We start from the raw sequence: 20,044 nt of genomic DNA on the forward strand, positions 1-20,044 counted from the left end.
AGTGAAACCATGTGGTCTGAAGATTTTAATGGAAAATTGTATAAAATTGTAAATTAAATTTACTTAACAGGTATAAAGCTATTCAAATTATCTATTTAATCTTTGCTGAATTATTTTAGCTTGCATTTTTTTAAGGAATTGTTCCATTTCATCTAATTCACAAAAAATATGTTGTAGGGTTGTTTGTAGTATTCTTCTCTTACGGAATGAATATTTGTTTTTCCTGCTCACAAATTTATGTGTAAAGTCCTAACCTCCCAATGTGATTGTATTTGGATGTATTTGGAGGTGCGACATTTGGAGGTCATTAGGTTTTGATAAGGTCAGGAGGATAGTGTGCTCACAATAGAATTCGTGTCCTTGTAAGAGGAGGAAGATACCACATCTCTCTCTCCTCTGTGTGAGGATGCAGAGAGAAGACAGCACTCTACAAGCTAGAAAGAGGGTCCTTACCCAAACCTGAATATTCAGGCACCTCCATCTTGGACTTCTCAGTCTCCAGAATTGTGAGAAATTAATGTCTGTTGTTTTAGCCACACAGACTATGGTATTTTGCTGTAGCAGCCTGCATTGACCAACATATCTATTATCCTTTTGACATTTGTAGGTTTTCTAGTTTTAGCTCTCATTTTAAAAAGTATTTTTAGTAGGCCGGGCGTGGTGATTCACTCCTGTAATCCCAGCATTTTAGGAGGCTGCGGCGGGTGGATCACCTGAGGTCAGGAGTTTGAGACCAGCCTGCCCAACATGGTGAAACCCCGTCTCTACTAAAAATATAAAAATTAGCCAGGCGTGGTGGCGGGCACCTGTAATCTCAGCTACTCAGGAGGCTGAGGCAGGAGAATCTCATGAACCCAGGAGGTAGAGGTTGCAGTGAGCCAAGATCATGCCACTATACTCAGCTGGGGCGACAGGGTGAGACTCCATCTCAAAAAAACAGAACAACAACAAAAATGTATTTTTAAATGAATTGAAACATCCATCTCAATTTTTGAGGACATTACAGATATCTAAATTCTAATATATCTAAAGCAGATCTGTCGATTCTCTTAACCCTAGAAGGCTACACACTGTATTAATTTGTATTTATTTGTATTTTTAAAGTTTTAATTGGCAAATAATACTTGGCATATATTTATAGGGTACAATATGATGTTTTGATATATGTGGTTATTGCAGAAAGATTAAATCAAGATGATTAACCATTTGATTACCTCACTTGCTTATCTTTCTGTGGTGAGAATGGTTAAAATCTACTCTTCGCAATTTTGAAATATACGTTATTAGCAGCTATGGTCATCGCATTGTACAATTGATCAATAAAATTTATTCCTCCTGTTTAGCTGAAACTTTGTACCCTTTGACTAACATTCTTCATTTTTCCATCAGCCCTTCCCTCTCATCCTCTGGTAAATACCATTCAACTCTTTGTTCTTATGGTTCAACTTTTCTAGATTCCACATATAGGTGAGATCATACAATACTCGTCGTTCTGTGCCTGGCTTATTTAACTTAGCATAACATCCTTGATGTTCTTTCCTATTATCACAAATTACAGAATTTCCTAATTTGTATAAGGCTGGATATTATTCCAATGTGTGTATATACCACATTTTTTTATTCATTTGTTGATGAACACTTACATTGCTTCCATATCTTGGCTATTATGAATCATGATGAAATGAACATGGAAATGCAGATATCTTTTTGACATACTAATTTCAATTTTTTATATCTATCCCCAGAAGTAGTTTTGACAAAGGTGCGAAGAACACACCATGGGGAAAGGACAGTGTCTTCAATAAAAGGTGTTGGGAAAACTGGATAACCATATGTAGAACGAAACTGGACCTTTATCTCACATCATCTACAAAAAAGTTAACTCAAAATAGGTTAAATACTTAAGTGTAAAACCTGGAACTGTGGTACTATTGAAATATAGAGGAAAAGCTTCAGGACATTGGTATGGACAATGATTTCTCATATAGGACCCCAAAAGCACAGGCAACAAAAGCAAAAATAGAGAAATGAAATTGCAGCAAACTAAAAAGCTTCTGCACAGCAAACAACAACAACAACAACCAAAACACAGTGAAAAGATAACCCACAATTGGGAGAAAATACTTGCAAACCATACATCTGATAAGGGGTAATATCCAAAATATGTAAGAAACTCAAATAGCTCAATAGCAGGAAAACAAATAACTCAATTTAAAAAAGGGGCAAAGGACCTGAACAGGCATTTCTCAAAAGATGACATACAAATGACCCATAGGTTCCTGGAAAAACAGTCAACATCCCTAATCATCAGTGAAATGCAAATTAAAATCACACTGATCTATCACTGCACATCTGTTAGAATGGCTATTAGACAAAAGACAAAGGTAACAAGTATCCTAAGGGCGCACAGAAAAGGGAACCTGGGTATACCGTTATTGGGAATGTAAATTATAACAGTACAGCTATTTTAGAATACAGTATGGAGGATCTCAAAAAACTCAGAATTACCATATGATCCAGCAATCCCATAGCATTTCTAGGTCATCAACTCATTAAATTTACCCATTCAGTTATTCATGTCCCAAACTAATTCATCCTTAATTTTTTCTTTCCCTCATGTCCCTATTCAGTGTACCAAACTATACTGATTCTGTTTTCAATTATATCCAGAAACTGACTACCTGTATTTCCACTCCAGGCCATGCCACCATTGTTTCTCACCTGGACCGCTGTGACGCCCCCTCTCATGTGTTCCTTTTCCTCTCTTGCTCCCTAGCAGTTCATCCTTTACATAGCAGACAGATCACACAAGTCCCATATTCCCTAGAGTGGCTTTCTGGCAAAGAGCCTGAAATCTGAATCCCTTACCCCAGCTATAAGGCTTCACATACTGCCTACCGTAGCTCCCAACTTTATCCATGAAAATGTCTCCCCAAAGTCTCTCCTGGCTCGGCATGTTTCAGCAGCCACACCCTTCTTTCTTCTGCCTTAAGGATGCCAAGCTCATTCCCAGCTTGGGCTATTTGCACAAGCTGTTTCCTCCACCCAAGCTGCCCTTTACCCTAAACATCTCACGGTCAGTTCCTTCTTGTAATGTAAACTCCTGCTTAACTTCTTTTCTTAGAGATCTCTTTCCTGACCTCTCAACCTACTCACCTTCTATTTTGCCAGCTGGTTTTAATGTTCTCTCCTGGTTCAACAACACTTGCTCATGTGGGATATATTCTTATTATTTGGTAACTTGATGTTTTCTTTGTTGAGGTGTAAGCTGCATGAGAACAGAGGCTTTGCCTTTCTCAGTTACCAGTGTGTTCCCAGCACATAGAACCATGTCTAGAACATAATAGGTTCTCAGTATATAATTGCTAGATCTATGAATAAAAGTGTTGTGCTTAAGGTTGTCCGTTCCCATCTTATTTTACTCTCCAACAAGTAAATAAAATATGCATTCTATTCCCACTTTTGGAGATAAGGAAATGGAGTGTTCAACTGATTAAACCAACTGTTGCACTACGATTGTGTATTTCTCCTGTCTATTTCAAACTTAGGGATGCCATCACTCATGATAAATGTGTAGGAGAAAGAACTTCAAAAAGCATGTTGCTGATCTTTGTGCATGAGTCTATTTATATCTTAAATACTTTCAATTAAAGTTCTGAAAATTCCTAGAAAGCATGCCTTGTTATTCCATTTAAATGGTTAGCCTGGTTAGACCCCTGAGACTGGTGGGAATGGGGAAGAGTTCTAGAAGAGAATGAGTTTCCATTCAATGTGTTTCAGTCTGTGAGTCCAGGAGTGCTGCTTTCTTTGGTGTAGAAGAACATCATTTCTTAAGTAGTATTGTTGGGAATTATCAGTTTCAACTAGAATTATTGCAGCTGTCAGAAAAAGAAGCCAAAAGACCTGTCTCGGATTTAAAATATGGCCCCATCTGTGCTAAATCTCACAGATACAATATTTATGTTTATACAGAACAAACAAAAGTAAACAAAAAACTCTAGGAGTATAAATTAAGAGTGTAGACAAATCCTAAAAACTGCCTAAGGCACTTAAGAATTCAGGAAAACCACTTTTTCAGAGAAGGCAAGCCTGTAGTTTTCTGGCTTCCACAGCAACTGCCTCTATCCCAATGTCTTAAAGGGAAAGTACTTTGTGAAAATTGCAAATCCTTGCCATTGTTCCGGCTATTAACTTTTAAAAAGTTGATTGGTAGGGAGATGGTTGTATTAGCCTTGTTGAAATATGAAGAAACTGAGGCACTTCTTTCTCTTAGGACAATACAGCAAATTAGTTTTGAGCTCTGTTGCCTGGAGGCAATGTAGAGGGCTTAAGATTTGTGGTTTCTAAGCTACTGTGTTTTAAAGGAGACAATTATGTATCCTAATTTCCAAATACCTGAGCCCGTGCGCTGTGCAGAAAATGTAGCCAGTTTTAAGAAACAGCTTATTTTCTACCTCTAAGCCCATGAAGAATACATTTATCCCTGACAAAATAGCATTGTCCCCAGGTGATGGTAAATCGTCAAGTCTGTTTAGAATCAGGGTCAGCTTCTCACATGAGCCTTTCCCCCATGTAGCCTTCCTGAATCTGATTAACTCCGTGTCAGAGAGTTGTCTGATGTCTGACCTTGAGCAGCATGCTTCCCTCTCCCCACCTCCTTTTTTTGGGAATCGTTCATTTTGTACAGCCTCGGGCCCTGAGATTCCTCCCCAGCAGGCTGGAGTGCACTTACAGGTTCCCTTTATTGGTATCCGAAGGGTTTCAGACCCAGTGACCTGTCATCTGTCTTCTCACCTGCTTACATGCTGATTCACTGATGAGCTGGCATCGCAGGCCACGCCTCCCTCTGAATGGTCTGTGAGGTTGCAACTGCTTCTGGAGAGGGGATGCCGAGCCGAACCAGAGCTAGGATACTACAAGTGTGAACCGGCAGCCTATCTGTTGCCACAGAAGAACTTGGTCACCACACTGAGAAGCCGTGTTTTCTCACCTCCCTGTTACTGTTGTAGCTGTATCTGGCTTCTCTAGCATTTTAAAGGAATTTCTGATTGAGGCGCTAACAGCTAATTCCACAGGAGTTGTAAGGCAGCCTGTGCATAAACTGAGACAGAAGTTTCTCCTGAGAGACTGTCTTTTTTTATTATTATTATTGGCAAAGACTTCTGGCTCTCCTCAGAGGAATACCTTGTTGCTTAAGATGAGTGGCTGTAGAAAGCGGTGTAAACGGGAAATATTGAAATTTGCCCAGTACCTTCTCAGACTATTAACAGGTTCTCTTCATACAGGTAATGACTTTTTTTTTTTTTTTAATAGAGGCTAGTAGAGCATGGTAATGAAGTTGAAATGGAATAGGAAAGACTCACTATTTCTTTGTTGTGATTATTTTTAATGTTGTCAATAAAATGCAACTGTATTTGCTGAGATTTATGTTTCTAAAAATGTGTGCAGTGCAGCTCTTTTGGGGGTAGAACTGAATTCTGTGGATGTATTTTTTTTATGTCTTCAAGGCAGTGTTGTTGGTTCATTTCAGGAAACAGTATCTGCAGAGTAGAAAGATTTTTTTTTTTTAATACATGATTGTGCAAGGGGTTTTTCTCTTCTTTCCTGCTTGCTGCAGTTTACTGGAAAAGCACACAGATTTTCTTCCTGCAGATATTTAGAAATTCTCTAGAACTCTTTGATTATTATAATCCACAGATTATTTCCAGTGTGTTTGATCATAGGGCTTGGCCGTGAAAGAGTTAAGGATATTTCTTTTGGATCTCTGAGTTCCTTGCAAATTGTGAGCAAAATATGTAAACAGCTGTAGAGTAAAATGTCCATGCGAGGTTTGATATTTGTTTCATTGCAGTGGATTTCAATGTTTAAAAATTTGCACGATTGAAATAGAAACTCTATTTAAATCTTAAGTGTTGATAGCAAGAAAATATTTTTAAAATGTTCCAAAATTATGAGGCTAAACCAACAGTTTTGTTGCCCATGAAATTCCTAGGCAATGCCGACATTAAGTTAGTGACAGGTGGGACCAAAATTACTTGACACTGATAATGCATATATTTTTAACAGACCATCAAACTTCTGAGAGACAAATCTTGGTTAATAGAACACCACACTTTGATTCTGGTCGTAAAGAACTGTTGTGAGCTTTATTTTTCAAATACTGACCTATATTTGTCTTCTTTAAATGAAGAGAAAAAAAAGAGTAAAGAAACTCACACACTGTAAGTAAGTAAGGATGATGTAAGGATGATGTGTCATTTGTGATATCATGTCACATTTGACAATGAGCAAGAGGTGATGTGCTGATATAAAGCTGAGAGATGAATTTGAGCAACATTTTACCGAAGAAAGTAAAGTCTTCACGATAATTAACAAAACTGCATATGTAATTATGTTAGTGTAATAAGGGAAAACCAGTTTAAGAGAATAACTGACAATCAAATGATTTTAGAGAGCCTCATTAAATATTAATAGATATTAAGAGGATTGTTAATATCCTAATGTTAATTTCCTGTTAATATCCACATTTTAATCTTTAGGTAATGTGAATTGTGGTGACTTTGGATATTCTTTAAGGAGCAATCGTTGAGAGTCTGTATCTGACTTTTGCCAGCTAGGAGCTCTGTGGTGTTTCTCATGCGGTCTTCACCTTTAGATTACAGATGTTTAGTCCCATCACTATGACTTTGACGTTACCGGCATATTAGCTTTCAACATTCAAGTAAGGATGATGTGCCATTTGTGGTATCATGGCACATTTGAAAATGAGCAAGAGGTGATCTTTTACCTTGCCATGAAACTAGAGAAATATTTTATAAAAGAAAGCTTTCCATGAGGTTTCCATGGTTGTCTGTCCTTTCCTCTCCGATAGGGCAATCCTAAGGTTCTATCTGTTTCTGACTGGATTTAGGTGCAGTTTTCTGCCTGTCTAGCTCATTCTGTTTGTTGAATAGTTTTCTTAAACTTTTGATTTCAAAGAATTTTACGAAAATGGTAAGTGGTTGTGAAGCTGTAAACCATAAGTATTAAATCCAAAATATTATGGTTGGTACTTTATTACATGGAAATTATGGAAAGCTAGTATAGCAGCAATATTTTAAGCTTTATTCAATGCATATTTAGAAATCACTCTAAGTGGGATTGCTTTCTTTTTGAACCACAGGAGAAACAAAAAGAAGCACAGCATCTTTGAACTTTGAGAACCAGGACCGACAGATTATCATAAAGTAGTAACATAGATTTATGACCTGAGAAATGTGATTACAGCAACCTGTTTCTTGTAAAAATTCTTTTCGGCTCAGTCTCTAATACTAAATTTTGTGATATCCAGCCAGAATCTTTACAACTCCTCAAAACGCTACTTGGAAAAGTCAATTTATGCATTTGCTAGATGCTGTGGTAATATACACCATTGATGTTGCAGAGTCTAATGTAAAATTCATTAGGACATTTGCAAGTGCCTTAGCTAAGTAATTAATGAAGAAGTAGGAAACAGAGTTGAACTAGCTTAAAAATTTTCCTTTAAAGTTGGATATGCAGGCAGCTGCTAACCGTATCCTGAGCAATCAGCATGCATCTTTGTAGTTATCAAAAATGTAAAACAGCACGAATATGTCTTGGGTGATTTTTTTCTTTTTACCAACAATCCCTTTATTTTTGTTTTTTTGGTCAATCATGTTATCTGAGGAAATAGTGATTTTGTTTTACATTTGAAAACAGGTTAATTCTGAAATATATAATTTTATTTTTGGCAGCTGCTTCTCATTTGATACCAAAATGGGCCATTTGTATAAACATAGAACATTGGAAGTGCAAAGAAACTTTTGTGGATACAAACTTTCCTTCAATTTGTCTTATTAGTGTTATTACAAGTTAGAGAAAAGCAGTTTCCTTTTGTGAGAGCTTTTCATGTAAGTTTTGGCAATGCCTAGGATTGCTTACAAATTAGAAATTTAATTTGATTTCTAAAATAATTTTTTTAAAGAGTACACATTCAAAGGTAAAGATTTGTCCAGCCAAAATAAGATACATTTATTTTCCCTGAAACTTCCTACATATTTTTTATCATGGCAAATCACTTCTCAAAGAGTGTATTTTACAAACATATGTAATGTCTGTATTAATCATAAAAACACAAGCGTTTACAAAATGTATTTGTTATGTATAGTAAATCACAGAAATCCATATGCAAATATTACAAGTTAAGGGCCTCAGTTAATTGTAGGATCAAGTATCCTATTTTCTTCTCAGTTTGAGACCTGCCTCTTGATGTACCATATTATATTCAATTCTAGATGGGGCTCATGCTACTCAATATATTCTTGTACACCTAAATAATGGAGATAGGTCTTAGGATTGCTCCAAGAATACGACGCTTCTATCAGTGGGCAATTTGTGTATCATAGGGACCCATACAACACCCTATCATATGAATGCCGCCCCATTGAGAAGGATGAATGTTATTGCAGAGATCATGTTTTTGAACTGCTTCTTCTTTATGTGCAAAATTTAGTATTATGTTTTAGGATACTTATTTGAAGGTTGTTTTGACATTTTTCAATGTTCTGTACATTGTTTGCTTGAAAAGTCAAGACCTGAACACATTTTTCTATTAGCAAGAATTCCCCCAATATATGTGTGAGGTGGATATTGCCTGGAGCTCTGTTTCAGGCTTCAGACCTGAAAGTTATAGGCATGTCCAAGTTCAATTCTCCACCTAAGGGAGGCAAAAGCAATTTCAACTCAAAAATGCTGTGAAACACTGAATTGCTGTTTAACTACTGGGTTAAAGTATTTCAAATTTTGTGAAATTATTAAAAGCAGGAGGTAAGAATTCATCATTCCATCAAGTAGAGAGCTTTAGATTAAAGGATGAGAGAGAGATGGTGCACATTTGACATATGTTTCACAAGTTTTCAGTGAGTGGTTTCCAGCCTTAAACTTGACATCATTGAAGTATTGTGGGACAAGTCACCACAGGCTAGACATATAAATACTTACTTTTTTTTTTTTTTTTTGAAACAGAGTTTTGCTCTATCACCTAGGCTGGAGTGCAGTGGCGCCATCTCAGCTCACTGTAACCTCCGCCTCCCGGGTTTTAAGCAATTCTCTCTGCCTCAACCTCCCGAGTAGCTGGGATTACAGGTGCTCACCACCAAGCCCTGCTAATTTTTGTATTTTTAGTAGAGACGAGGTTTTGCCATGTTGGCCAGGCTGGTCTTGAACTCCTGACCTCAGGTGATCCACCCACCTCAGCCTTCCCAAGTGCTAGGGTTATAGGCATGAGCCACCATGCCCGGCCTTAAATATTTTTTTATACTACATTTTTGAAGTCTGAAGAGAAGGTAAGAGGTGATCCTAAGCAAAATCAGAGACTTGACAAAGTTATTTTCTGGCCATGTGCCCTTCCATTTTCCGTTCTCTTCTTCCCCCCGGAGATGATAGAACAGAGAATTATATTTCCGACCTCTCTCCGCTATGTATTCTCTCATCCCCCAGCCAGCCACATTTACACATAGGGCAGACACATCTCACACAAAGGGTGTGCCCCTAAAGACCTCACATAAATACACACTAGCAAAATTCAAGCTGAATCTTGGCAAAAAATAAATAAAATAAAATAAAATAAAATAAAATGACAGGATTTTCTATTTCCCGGTTCAAGTGGCCCTGGCATGTGGCAGTCAAATAGTTTATATTCTCTTGGCCTGCCTGCTCTGAAATTATGCTATTCCTGATTTTTTTTCAACTTTTTAATCGATTCTTTCAAATTTTGCTGAAAAAACAAGATTATATTTCATATAGCATCATGTAAAATTTGCATTATTCAAATGCATATAAAATACCACCATGTTACACTGTTTTCTTGGGCTGTTTCTTCCACTGAAATCTATTCTCAAGCAAAAAGAAAGCAAGGGAAAATGATGTTTACACTTGACTGCCAATGGATTTATGGCACTGTTACTTTTCACAACAGAGTTTACATTTTAAACTTTATCAGGATAATTATTTTGTCCTGTTTAAGTTTATAATCAGGATTAAAGGGACATTTGTGGAGAATTCATGGTCTTGCTTAATCTTCTTATAATCTGCCATTTGTGCCACATCTGATTACAGGATCCCTGATTAAACAGACAAAACACTTATATATACAGGTAACTGGTTGCCCTCTTTAATTTCAGAAAGAAATTTGCATGTTAATGTTTTATTACTTTGCAAATTATGTTCTTTTTCCTATAATTAGCATATTAGGTAAGCTTGCAGGGTTAAAGCCTCTTCTTTCCCAAAGAATACTGTTTTTATCATTGTCATAACTTTAAAGTAGTAAGTGGTCTGATCTCATAGTCTTAGACATGGTAAACTCTTGAAACTCACTTGTTGACTGATTGGCTAAATTAATCAATATATTGCACATGGTTTAAAGGGAAAAGCTCATATTCGTAGAAAGAGCTGCATTTGGCCCTGTGCCATGGCTCACACCTGTAACTCCAGCACTATGGGAGGCCGAGGTGGGTGGATCACCAGGTCAGGAGTTTCAGGCCAGCCTGATCAGTATGGTGAAACCCCTTCTCTACTAAAGATATGAAAAAATAGCTGAGCATGGTGCGGGCGCCTGTAGTACCAGCTACTCAGGAGGCTGAAGCAGGAGAATCGCTGGAATCCTGGAGGCAGAGGTTGCAGTGAGCCAAGATCATGCCATTGCACTCCAGCCTGGGCAACAGGGTGAAACTCTGTCTCAAGAAAAAAAAAAAGCTGCATTTGCCCCTCTTGCTAAAGGTAATCAGAGCTTTCTTACCAGAAATTTCAGCGCTTACAAATCAGTGCATCATTTAAGTACTTAAAGAAATGTTTAAGTTTCACAATACAAGACAAAGACTAGAGGATATTATACATTGATTGTGATCTGTATTAGTTCCGTTTCTGACAGGAACGAGATCTTACACTCCAGAAAAGAATTTGATAAAGTGACACTGTATTGGAGCAATAAGGAGTAATGTGTATTCTCCAGCTGGTAACAGTAAACAATTGAAGAGGCAAGAGATAGGAACCACTTCCGGAGCCTGGAGAGGAAAACCGTGTCCAGAAAGCTTCCAGAGTGGCGGCCTTGAGTACAGGAATATAGCCTACCCACAGAGGCCCGATAGGAAGAAAGCCCAGGGAAGAAAAAAATGCTGGTCTCATTTTTCTCCTACTTTCAGAGTTTCTGCTACTGCTTCCATTGTCTGACCCCATCCTAGAAACCTGCAGGAAAGCTACTCTAAGCAGGAGAAATATGTTCATAGCAGTATTGATTATTTTATATTCACTCACCACTGGTATAACCACTGACTGGGCTTTTTTATTTAAAATTGGTCACAGTGGTCATGTTGCTTCCCCTCAAAAGATATTGAAAGTGGCATGAGCAAGCTCATCATATCTCTGGGTCATGCAGAGGTTCCTATCATTCTACCACATCGTTCACTCTCATTGTTTATCTTTTACTTTGACCGTAAAACTCCTCTCAAATATTTCTCTGTATATTTTTTTTGCATTCCAGAAGTAAAAGCAAACCTATACGTTCAAACAGATTGACTCTGTATTCCGAGAGAATGTCATTATAATCAGCTAAATTAAATGATATTTGAAACTAATGTGATGTTTGTTATTATGGGAAGATGTTATTACAACTCAGTGAGATGTTGCTGTGGTTTGTGTTTGTTAGGCACGTTGACGTCTGTGTTACTCTGTTTTGCATTGCTGTAAAGGAATACCTGAGGCTGGGTAATTTATAAAGACAAAAGATTTACTTGGCGTACGGTTCTGCAGGCTGTACAAGTATTGCACCAGTATCTGCTTGGCTTCTGGTGAGGCCTCAGGAAGCTTACAATCATGGTGGAAAGTGAAAGGTGAGCAGATGTGTCACATGGCAAGAGAGGAAGCCAGACGAGGGGAGGTCCCAGATTCTTTTTAGCAATCAGATCTGTCAGTAACTCATTACACTGGGGAGGGCACCAAGTCATTCATGAGGGATCTACCCCCATGATCCAAACACCTCCCACCAGGCACCATCTCCAACACTGGACATCACATTTCAACATGTGATTTGGAGGGAACAGAACATCCAAACCCTATCAACAGCTTTTCTTGGATGAAGTTTATTTTCTCTCCAATACTGTTTTTCTAGTCTTGGGATATTTTTGTGGGCTTGGGAAGGTAATATCTGAGGAGCTTCCCTTAACTCTGGAAGAAAAGTCCAACTGACCATGACAGAGGTCATCATTGAGGGGTGTGTGTGTGTGTGTGTGTGTGTGTGTGTGTGTATAGAATATATATACACACACCACACACTTATGTACAATGTATATACACACACACACATACATACATATGCAATATAAACTAGTTTTGCCAACAAATCAGTTTTTAACAAGTCCCTGCAAAATATGGCTCTATGCCTAACGTTATCTATTTCTCCTACCTAATAGAGATATAGCAGTGGCATCAGGATGTCCCAAGATATTCTTTATTTGGGGCTAATGTTCACTTTATGTTTTTAGAGGAGGGTACATAAAGCCCTGCAGTGAATCAACATATAATAATGGCTGAGGATGGCCAATGAATCATTATTTTCCAACTTCAGGAAGAACAAATCTGAGAGTAGGACTGAATGAGTGGCCAGGGTGGGCATAGAAGGACTGTGCCAAGGTTTGGCATAAGGGAGGATTTCATCGTTGTATATATCATCATAAAAACATTTTGTCACTTGACATCCTTCTTTACTTGTCTCATATCCGGACTATCAGGCTTTGTTTGCTTCCTCTAATGTCTTTTCATCATAGTCTTAATGACAATAACATACGTATATTACATTATAAGTTTAAAACGTTTATATTCTGAAAATGTGTTCCAGGAGAGCTGTTCTCACTACTCAACTTCCAGTCATCCTTCTGAGAGGCAACAGCACAGCATAGAGCTGTGTCAGAATTCCAGCTTTATTCTTAACCCCACAATTGGGAAGACCAGTTAGATGACCCCTCTAAGCTGGGTCATCGCATCTGCAAAATGGGGATCTTTGTTTAATTATTTCTGTTGCTAGCACACATTTAACACATTTGTCACTATGACTGATCTGGTATCTATAGGATGTTCTGTTAGTTTTATTCAAATTAAATTTTCACTAAAGATAATTGAAATACCTAATCATTATATGCTTCCTGGTAATTAGGAATAAATAGAAACCAACCTATATAAATGACTGCAATTTTTAAACTCACTTGCCTTTAATTTTATTAGTTTTCAATAACTATAATAGCCATTTATTCATTCAACCAACATTTATTAAGTGATTGTTAAGAGCTGAATCTCGTGGTTCTGCTGAGCTATTTCTTCATGATTCCCAATTGCCCTGTGTCAACCTGCCAGTACAGCAAATAAATATGAAGCAGTTAACTCAACCAACCAACATATGCTAAGATTTCAAAAAGCAGAGGAAAACTATCTCTTGCTGTTTCAATCAAGGACAATTTTAGGCAAGGATAATGGGCAAGGTAGGTGAAGCAACGAGACTGTAAAATATGTTCCTCTGAAAAAATTAGAAAGAAAGAGGCTTATGAGAGGGGAGCCAAGCAGGAAGGGCGAGGAAGCAGCTGGGGAGAGAGAGGATTAGTGGGATTATTTGTAGGAACAGGGAGTTTTGCTAAAAAGCTAAATTGTCCACATAACCAGATTGCTGCAGAAACTACCGGCCAAGCCCAACAGAGGGTCCTGTTGTCTGTCTGGAGCAATATTTCCATGGCTTTTTGAGTGGTTAGGTGGGAAATATTGCATTTTATCAATTAAACACCTGTTTAGATCCTATTTTCTTTCCTTGGAACCCTGCTTCATTCTGTGATATCTATTGATTTATTTTCTTTTTGAGCTCTGATAGTACAAGTTGTCTGTCCCATATTGTTCTGCATTTAATTACTAGTCAACCCTGTATATTGAACAGATTCAGGTGTTCAAGTTGTATCTCATGTAGATTAGAATCTTCTAAATGACAGAAAACCTGGTTCAGTATCTCATCATTGAAGTGCTTGGACCAGCAGTGTTTTGGTTTTTGGACTTTTCTGGATTTGGGAATACTTGCAGAATATATACTGGTTCAGCATTCCTAATCTGAAAATTTGAAATCCAAAGTGCTCCACTGAGCATTTTCTTTGAGTGTCCATTGAGCATTCAGAAAGGTTCAGATTTTGGAGCAGTTTGGATTTCATATTTTTGAATTAGGGATACTCAACCAGTAATACTTATCCAGCTGTACCCAAACACAGTGTTTACTGCAAAGTAGTTGCTTTAAAATATAGATTATTTGCTTATGGTGTTGTGAGAGGATATCATAAATAAATATGTGTCTTTGCCCATATAATTTAATGTGTTCATTTCTGAATCACATTATTAGACTTAAGCTATACTATTGAGTATCTCACAGGGAGCCTAGCCCAAAGTACCAAACCTAGGGTGTGCTGGGGCTAAGGTATAAAACCAGATTTGTTAGAAGCTAAACTACATCTTTGTTTGACTACATAGTTTTCCCGTGTCAAATTCAAGTTCACCCTTAAGAGCTGTGTGATTACTTTAATTCTCAGCTCAAATATCACCTAATGAGACATCTCCTGACCATCCAATCCAAAAGAACCCCTCCCATACATATTTTCGTATTATCATTGTTTTGAAATTTCTTATACAGAGAGGGTCACCAAAACTGGGACATTTTTGAGAGTAAAAAGAGGCAATCTTAATCATCACAGCAGGAAAACAGGCATAAATCCAAACTGTCACAGACAAGCTGGGAAGCATGGTAGTCTTCTCCATAAAAATTATCACTACCTAAAATAACACAGAATGTTTATAAATGTCTGTAAAAGTGGAATATACACTTTTTAAAATAATTACAGCTTTTTGCTGTTTATTGTTGTAATCCGGTGCCTAGACCATACTGGTGCACAGTCAATGTTCATTACATAGTCGTTGGAAGTACTACAAAATTGAGCGTCAATGCTTTTAAGGGGACAAAGCTACACCATCTCCTGCCTGTTTCTTTGCATATCTTTTCCACAGTTGGTAGAATTGTGACTTCCTAATCACTTCTGATCTTAGCTACTTCAGCTGCTCATTCTAATCTCTGTTATGATTCTGCTGTTCTATCTGTACCTGGTAGTAGTTATAGATAATTGAGATGATTATAAATAATTGAAAGTGTGAATTCTCTCTAACTGTACTCAGAGGAGGTGTAACTAAATGAGGTAGGTCCTGTATATTTGCTCATTTATTTAAAAAGTCATGTATCTTATGGTTGATTTATGTATAAATGTCAATGTACTTATATTTTCTCATTTTTCTATGGGGAACATAGTATATGTATAATGGTTGAATTTTAATGTTTTTTAAATTAAAAAATACATAGTTATATCTCTATAAAATAAACTAAATAATTAATATTAGAAATGTATAGGTTCCTCCCATCTTCAACTACGGTAAAATTACTGGAAACAAAAAGATACAGCCTTGACTGTACTATCATTTTAGAGATTTTACACGCACACACAAACATATTACTATGCTTTGAATAAAGTACTGCCAGGCTTTAAGTTGATCTGCTCTCTAGCTGCAGTTTTCTTCTCCTGGAGAAAGTAGTAAATTTTCTGGGCTCAATATTATTACCTCTACAATGGGAAGATTTTTATTTTGCAAGGTCACCAGATTAGGATAAGAGACTCACTGCCTGCCAAATCAGTCACGTTCCTGTTCTATAATATGTTAAGATACATAGAGCCTGTTTTATGGTAAGAGATACAAAAAGAATTTCCTCATCATCTTGTAATTCCCTGAGCCAAACAAAAGTCAAAAGGCTTTAAAGAGCTAGGAAGCCAGTTCTATAAAAAGCTTTTAGAACTTTAAAGATCAGTTTTATGCTGTGTCTACTGAATTCCCCCAAGGGAAACTATACAGCCAAGGGCTGGGCGTGTTCCCAAATCCATGCAAATGTTCCCTCCAATGATGCCCTCCTAGCCTGTCTTCAAGTAAAAGCACAAACCCTGAACTTGGAAGGTTGAGAAGCTCGTTTGCACTCAAAGTGGTACAAGTCCTGAACACCGCGGCAACAATAGAGACAACATTATGTTTATCATGTCACTCATGTAAAGATTTTTTTGTGTCAGAATATATTCTTGGATCAGACATGTTACATCTCAATGGATCTTAAAAATCATTTGGTCTGGCTGGGCGCGGTGGCTCACGCCTGTAATCCCAGCACTTTGGGAGGCTGAGGCAGGCAGATCACGAGATCAGGAGATCGAGACCATCCTGGCTAACACGGTGAAACCCCGTCTCTACTGAAAATACAAAAAACTTAGCCAGGCATGGTGGCGGGCACCTGTAGTCCCAGCTACTCTGCAGGCTGAGGCAGGAGAATGGCGTGAACCCGGGAGGTGGAGTTTACAGTGAGCCAAGATCACACCACTGCACTCCAGCCTGGGTGACAGAGCGAGACTCCATCTCAAAACAAAAAACAAAACAAAACAAATAAACAAACAACAAAAAAAAGTCATTTGGTCTGCTTTCTTTATTTTCAGAAGAGACAATTGAACCTGAGTTATTCAAGTGATATTACCAAGGTTATAACAGCTAATTGGTTCATGTACTGATTATTACTCTCCCATTCCACAAGCACATTATTCTCACAACCTTACATTGTGAAAAGTGCCTCAGGTGGTGGCTTGGTGGGGTAGAAACACTTAGACTTGGCAGACAAAATGATCTGAACTTTTATCTTAGCACCATCACGTCTTAGCAGGTGACCTGGGACAAGTTTATATTCCCCCCATGATACCAGTTTCCTCATCGGAAAAAATAAAGCAATCCCAATTCAAGGGGCCACTGAGTACTTTTACAAGCCAGCATTTGTAAGGACAGTGACTGGAATCAGTACTCATTCAAATAGCACTAAGTGCTATTTCGGATACTTATAAATCAGTGTAGTGTATTATTTTAAATTCCTTAGAAAATGTTAAAATGTGTTCATTTTCTATTGATTTAAAAATGTTCCAAATTAGGTAAAACATATGACTCAAAGACCTCCTTCATAAATGATAAAATTATAAATTAATATACTTAACGGGTTTTACTTAATTATGCTTTAAAACTGTCCTGCCAAAAGATATTTTCCTACCCAAAAATTTCAGATGACTTGTATATTGCACAAATATGTGCAATATATATTCTTGCTAACACTTTTTGAGTCTAAACTCCTTAATTTTCAAAAAATTTGTAATTAAGTATTTTTTCTACCAAAAATAAGATTAACTATTAATCTTGGCTTTTTCCTGGGATATGAAGTATAGTAAAAAATGTTTTAAACTACAATAACATGAATACATTAGTTACTTCAGAAGCCAATATTAACAACCTACTCATTCTTTAAATTATTTATGAAATATTATAAAAGCATGAGAGATTTGCATAGATGTTAAAGTCCTATTTTAAGGAAAGACACATTTAATACATTTTATTATTTTATGTTTTAAGTCTTCAAGTATTACCCGTGAAATAAGATGTAGAGAATAATTTTATTATGAAACATGAATTTAAAAATTTCAGTTGGTATATAAATTTGAGCAGTGCACAAAGACTACCCTCTCAGAGTTTAGAATAAGAAAAGTAGTCATGGGAAGTGTGAAATCTGTCCATTCCAGCTTCTAAAACATGCAAGAATTCAGGAACATGCTGCTTCCTTTTATTTCATTTAATATGGTAGCAATATTTTTATTTTAAAGTAAGCGTTTTCTGTGTGCTTTATAGATTTATTTTTTAATTTTTATTTTAGGTCTGGAGGTACATGTGTTGTATAAGTAAACTTGTGTCACTAGGGTTTGTTTTACAGAATTTCATTAGCCAGGTAGTAAGCCTAGTACCCAATAGTTATATTTTCTGCTCCTCTCCCTCCTCCAACCCTCCTCCCTCAAATAGGCCCCAGTATCTGTTGTTCTCCTCTTTGTGTTCATGTGTTCTCATCATTTAGCTCCCATTTATAAGTGAGAACATGTGGTATTTGGTTTTCTGTTCCTGCTTTAGTCTGCTAAGGATAATGACCTCCAGCTCCATCCATGTTCCCACAAAAGACATGATCTTGTTTAAAGTAAGCATTTTTTTTTTTTTTAACTGGCAAGACAGTACACTATAGATCCTGACGTCTGTAGAACAATGAGTCTGTGCTTAAAATCTGGCGTCACTACCCCATCTCTACTAAAAATACAAAAAGTTAGCCGGGCGAGGTGGCGGGCGCCTGTAGTCCTAGCTATTCGGGAGGCTGAGGCAGGAGAATGGCGTGAACCCGGGAGGTGGAGCTTGCAGTGAGCCGAGATTGCACCACTGCACTCCAGCCTGGGCGGCAGAGCAAAACTCTGTCTCAAAAAAAAAACAAAAAACAAAAAACAAAAAACAAAAAAAGACAAATAAATAAAAATAAAAGTAAAAAAAAATCTGGCTTCACCAATCACTAGTCGTATGATCTTGGGCAAGTTACTTACCTGAGGTTCAGTGACCTTATGAATAAATTGGAGATAATGATAGTCCGACCTTCATGAGGTTTTTGTTAATCAAGGCAAATGACATGAAGACTTAAAATAGAGCCCGATACAATGTGTAATTTTTCAGTCACAAGTGTTTTTATTGTAATAATCTTCGTAATTTCAGCAAAGGTCTGTTGTGTCTTTTATATGTGCGGCACATTCAGAAGGTACGGTAAGGGCTTTTAAGATGCATGAGGCAATAGCTGCGCCATAAAGGAGCTTAACATTTAGTGGAGAATCTAAAACATAGAGTCATGCCTCATTGTATTGTGCTTTGCTTTATTGCACTTCTCAGATACTGCATTTTTTACAAATTGTAGTTTCATGGCAACCCTGCCTTTTGCAACACTATCTGCGCCATTTTTCCAAAAACACATGTTCATTTCATGTTTCTGAGTCACATTATGATCATTGTAATATTTCATAGTTTTTCATTATCATTATATCTTTTATGACGATCTGTGATTAGTGATCTTTGAGGTTACTATTGTAACTGTTTTGGAGTGCCAGCAGCCATACCTACATAGGACAGGGAACATAATAAATGTTGTGTGTGTTCTGATTGCTGCACTGACCAGCTATTCCCTATGTCTTTTCTTCTCCTTGGGCTTCCCTATTTCCTGAGACACAACAGTATTGCAACTAGTTCAGTTAATAACTTTTTAATGGCCTCTAAGTGTTCAAGGGAAAGAAAGAGTTGCACATCTCTCACTTTTAAATCAAAAGCTAGAAATAATCAAGCTTGGTGAGGAGGGCATGTCGAAAGCCAATACAGCTGAAATCTCATGTCAAACTGTTAGTTAAGTTGTCACTGCAAAAGAAAATTTCTAGAAGGAAATTAATATTGCTACTCTAGTGAAGACATGAATAATAAGAAAATGAAACAGCTTTATTGCTGATATAGAGAAAGTTTTAGTGGTCCGGGCAAAAGATGAAACCTGCCACAACACCCTCTTAAGCCAAAGCCTATTCCAGAGGAAGTCTCTGATATAGTTTGGATCTGTGTCCCTGCCCAAATCTCATGTCGAATTACAATCCCCAGCGTTGAAGGTGGGAGAAAATTGGATCATGGGGGTGGGTTTCTCATGAATGGTTTAGCGCCATCCCCTTGGTACTGTTCTCACAATAGTGTGTGAGTTCTTGCAATATCTGGTCATTTGAAAGTGTGTGGCATTGGCCGGACGTGGTGGCCCACGCTGGTAATCTCAGCACTTTGGAAGGTCAACGTGGATGTAATCTCTTGAGGTCAGGAGTTCGAGACCAGCCTGGCCAACATGGTGAAACCCTCTCTCTACTAAAAATACAAAATTTAGTTGGGCATGATTGTGCATGCCTGTAATTCCAGACACTCAGGAAGCTGAGGTAGGTGAATCACTTGAATCCAGGAGGCAGAGGTTGCGGTGAGCCAAGATCGTACCACTACACTTCAGCCTGGGTGAAAGAGTGAGGCTCTGTCT

At 37.5% G+C, this 20,044-nt stretch overlaps 1 protein-coding gene across 3 annotated transcripts in view; it reads left to right on the plus strand.

Annotated features, from left to right (window-relative positions):
- The window catches only part of KCNIP4 (Kv channel interacting protein 4), a 1,232,493-nt gene that overhangs the window by 247,112 nt on the left and 965,337 nt on the right, over nucleotides 1–20,044 (plus strand). Inside the window, exon 1 of one of the 3 annotated variants that reach the window (XM_011935675.1) lies at nucleotides 4,868–5,285. The exons of the other annotated variants lie outside the window; for them this stretch is intronic. Coding sequence (XP_011791065.1) covers nucleotides 5,198–5,285 — 88 coding nt within the window. The 5' untranslated portion in view covers nucleotides 4,868–5,197. Of the gene's footprint in view, nucleotides 1–4,867; nucleotides 5,286–20,044 lie in introns of those variants that run through there. 3 annotated transcript variants of the gene reach the window in all.

Source organism: Colobus angolensis, unplaced genomic scaffold (assembly GCF_000951035.1).
Source record: "Colobus angolensis palliatus isolate OR3802 unplaced genomic scaffold, Cang.pa_1.0 Scaffold146, whole genome shotgun sequence".
Classification (NCBI taxonomy): Eukaryota; Metazoa; Chordata; class Mammalia; order Primates; family Cercopithecidae; genus Colobus; species Colobus angolensis.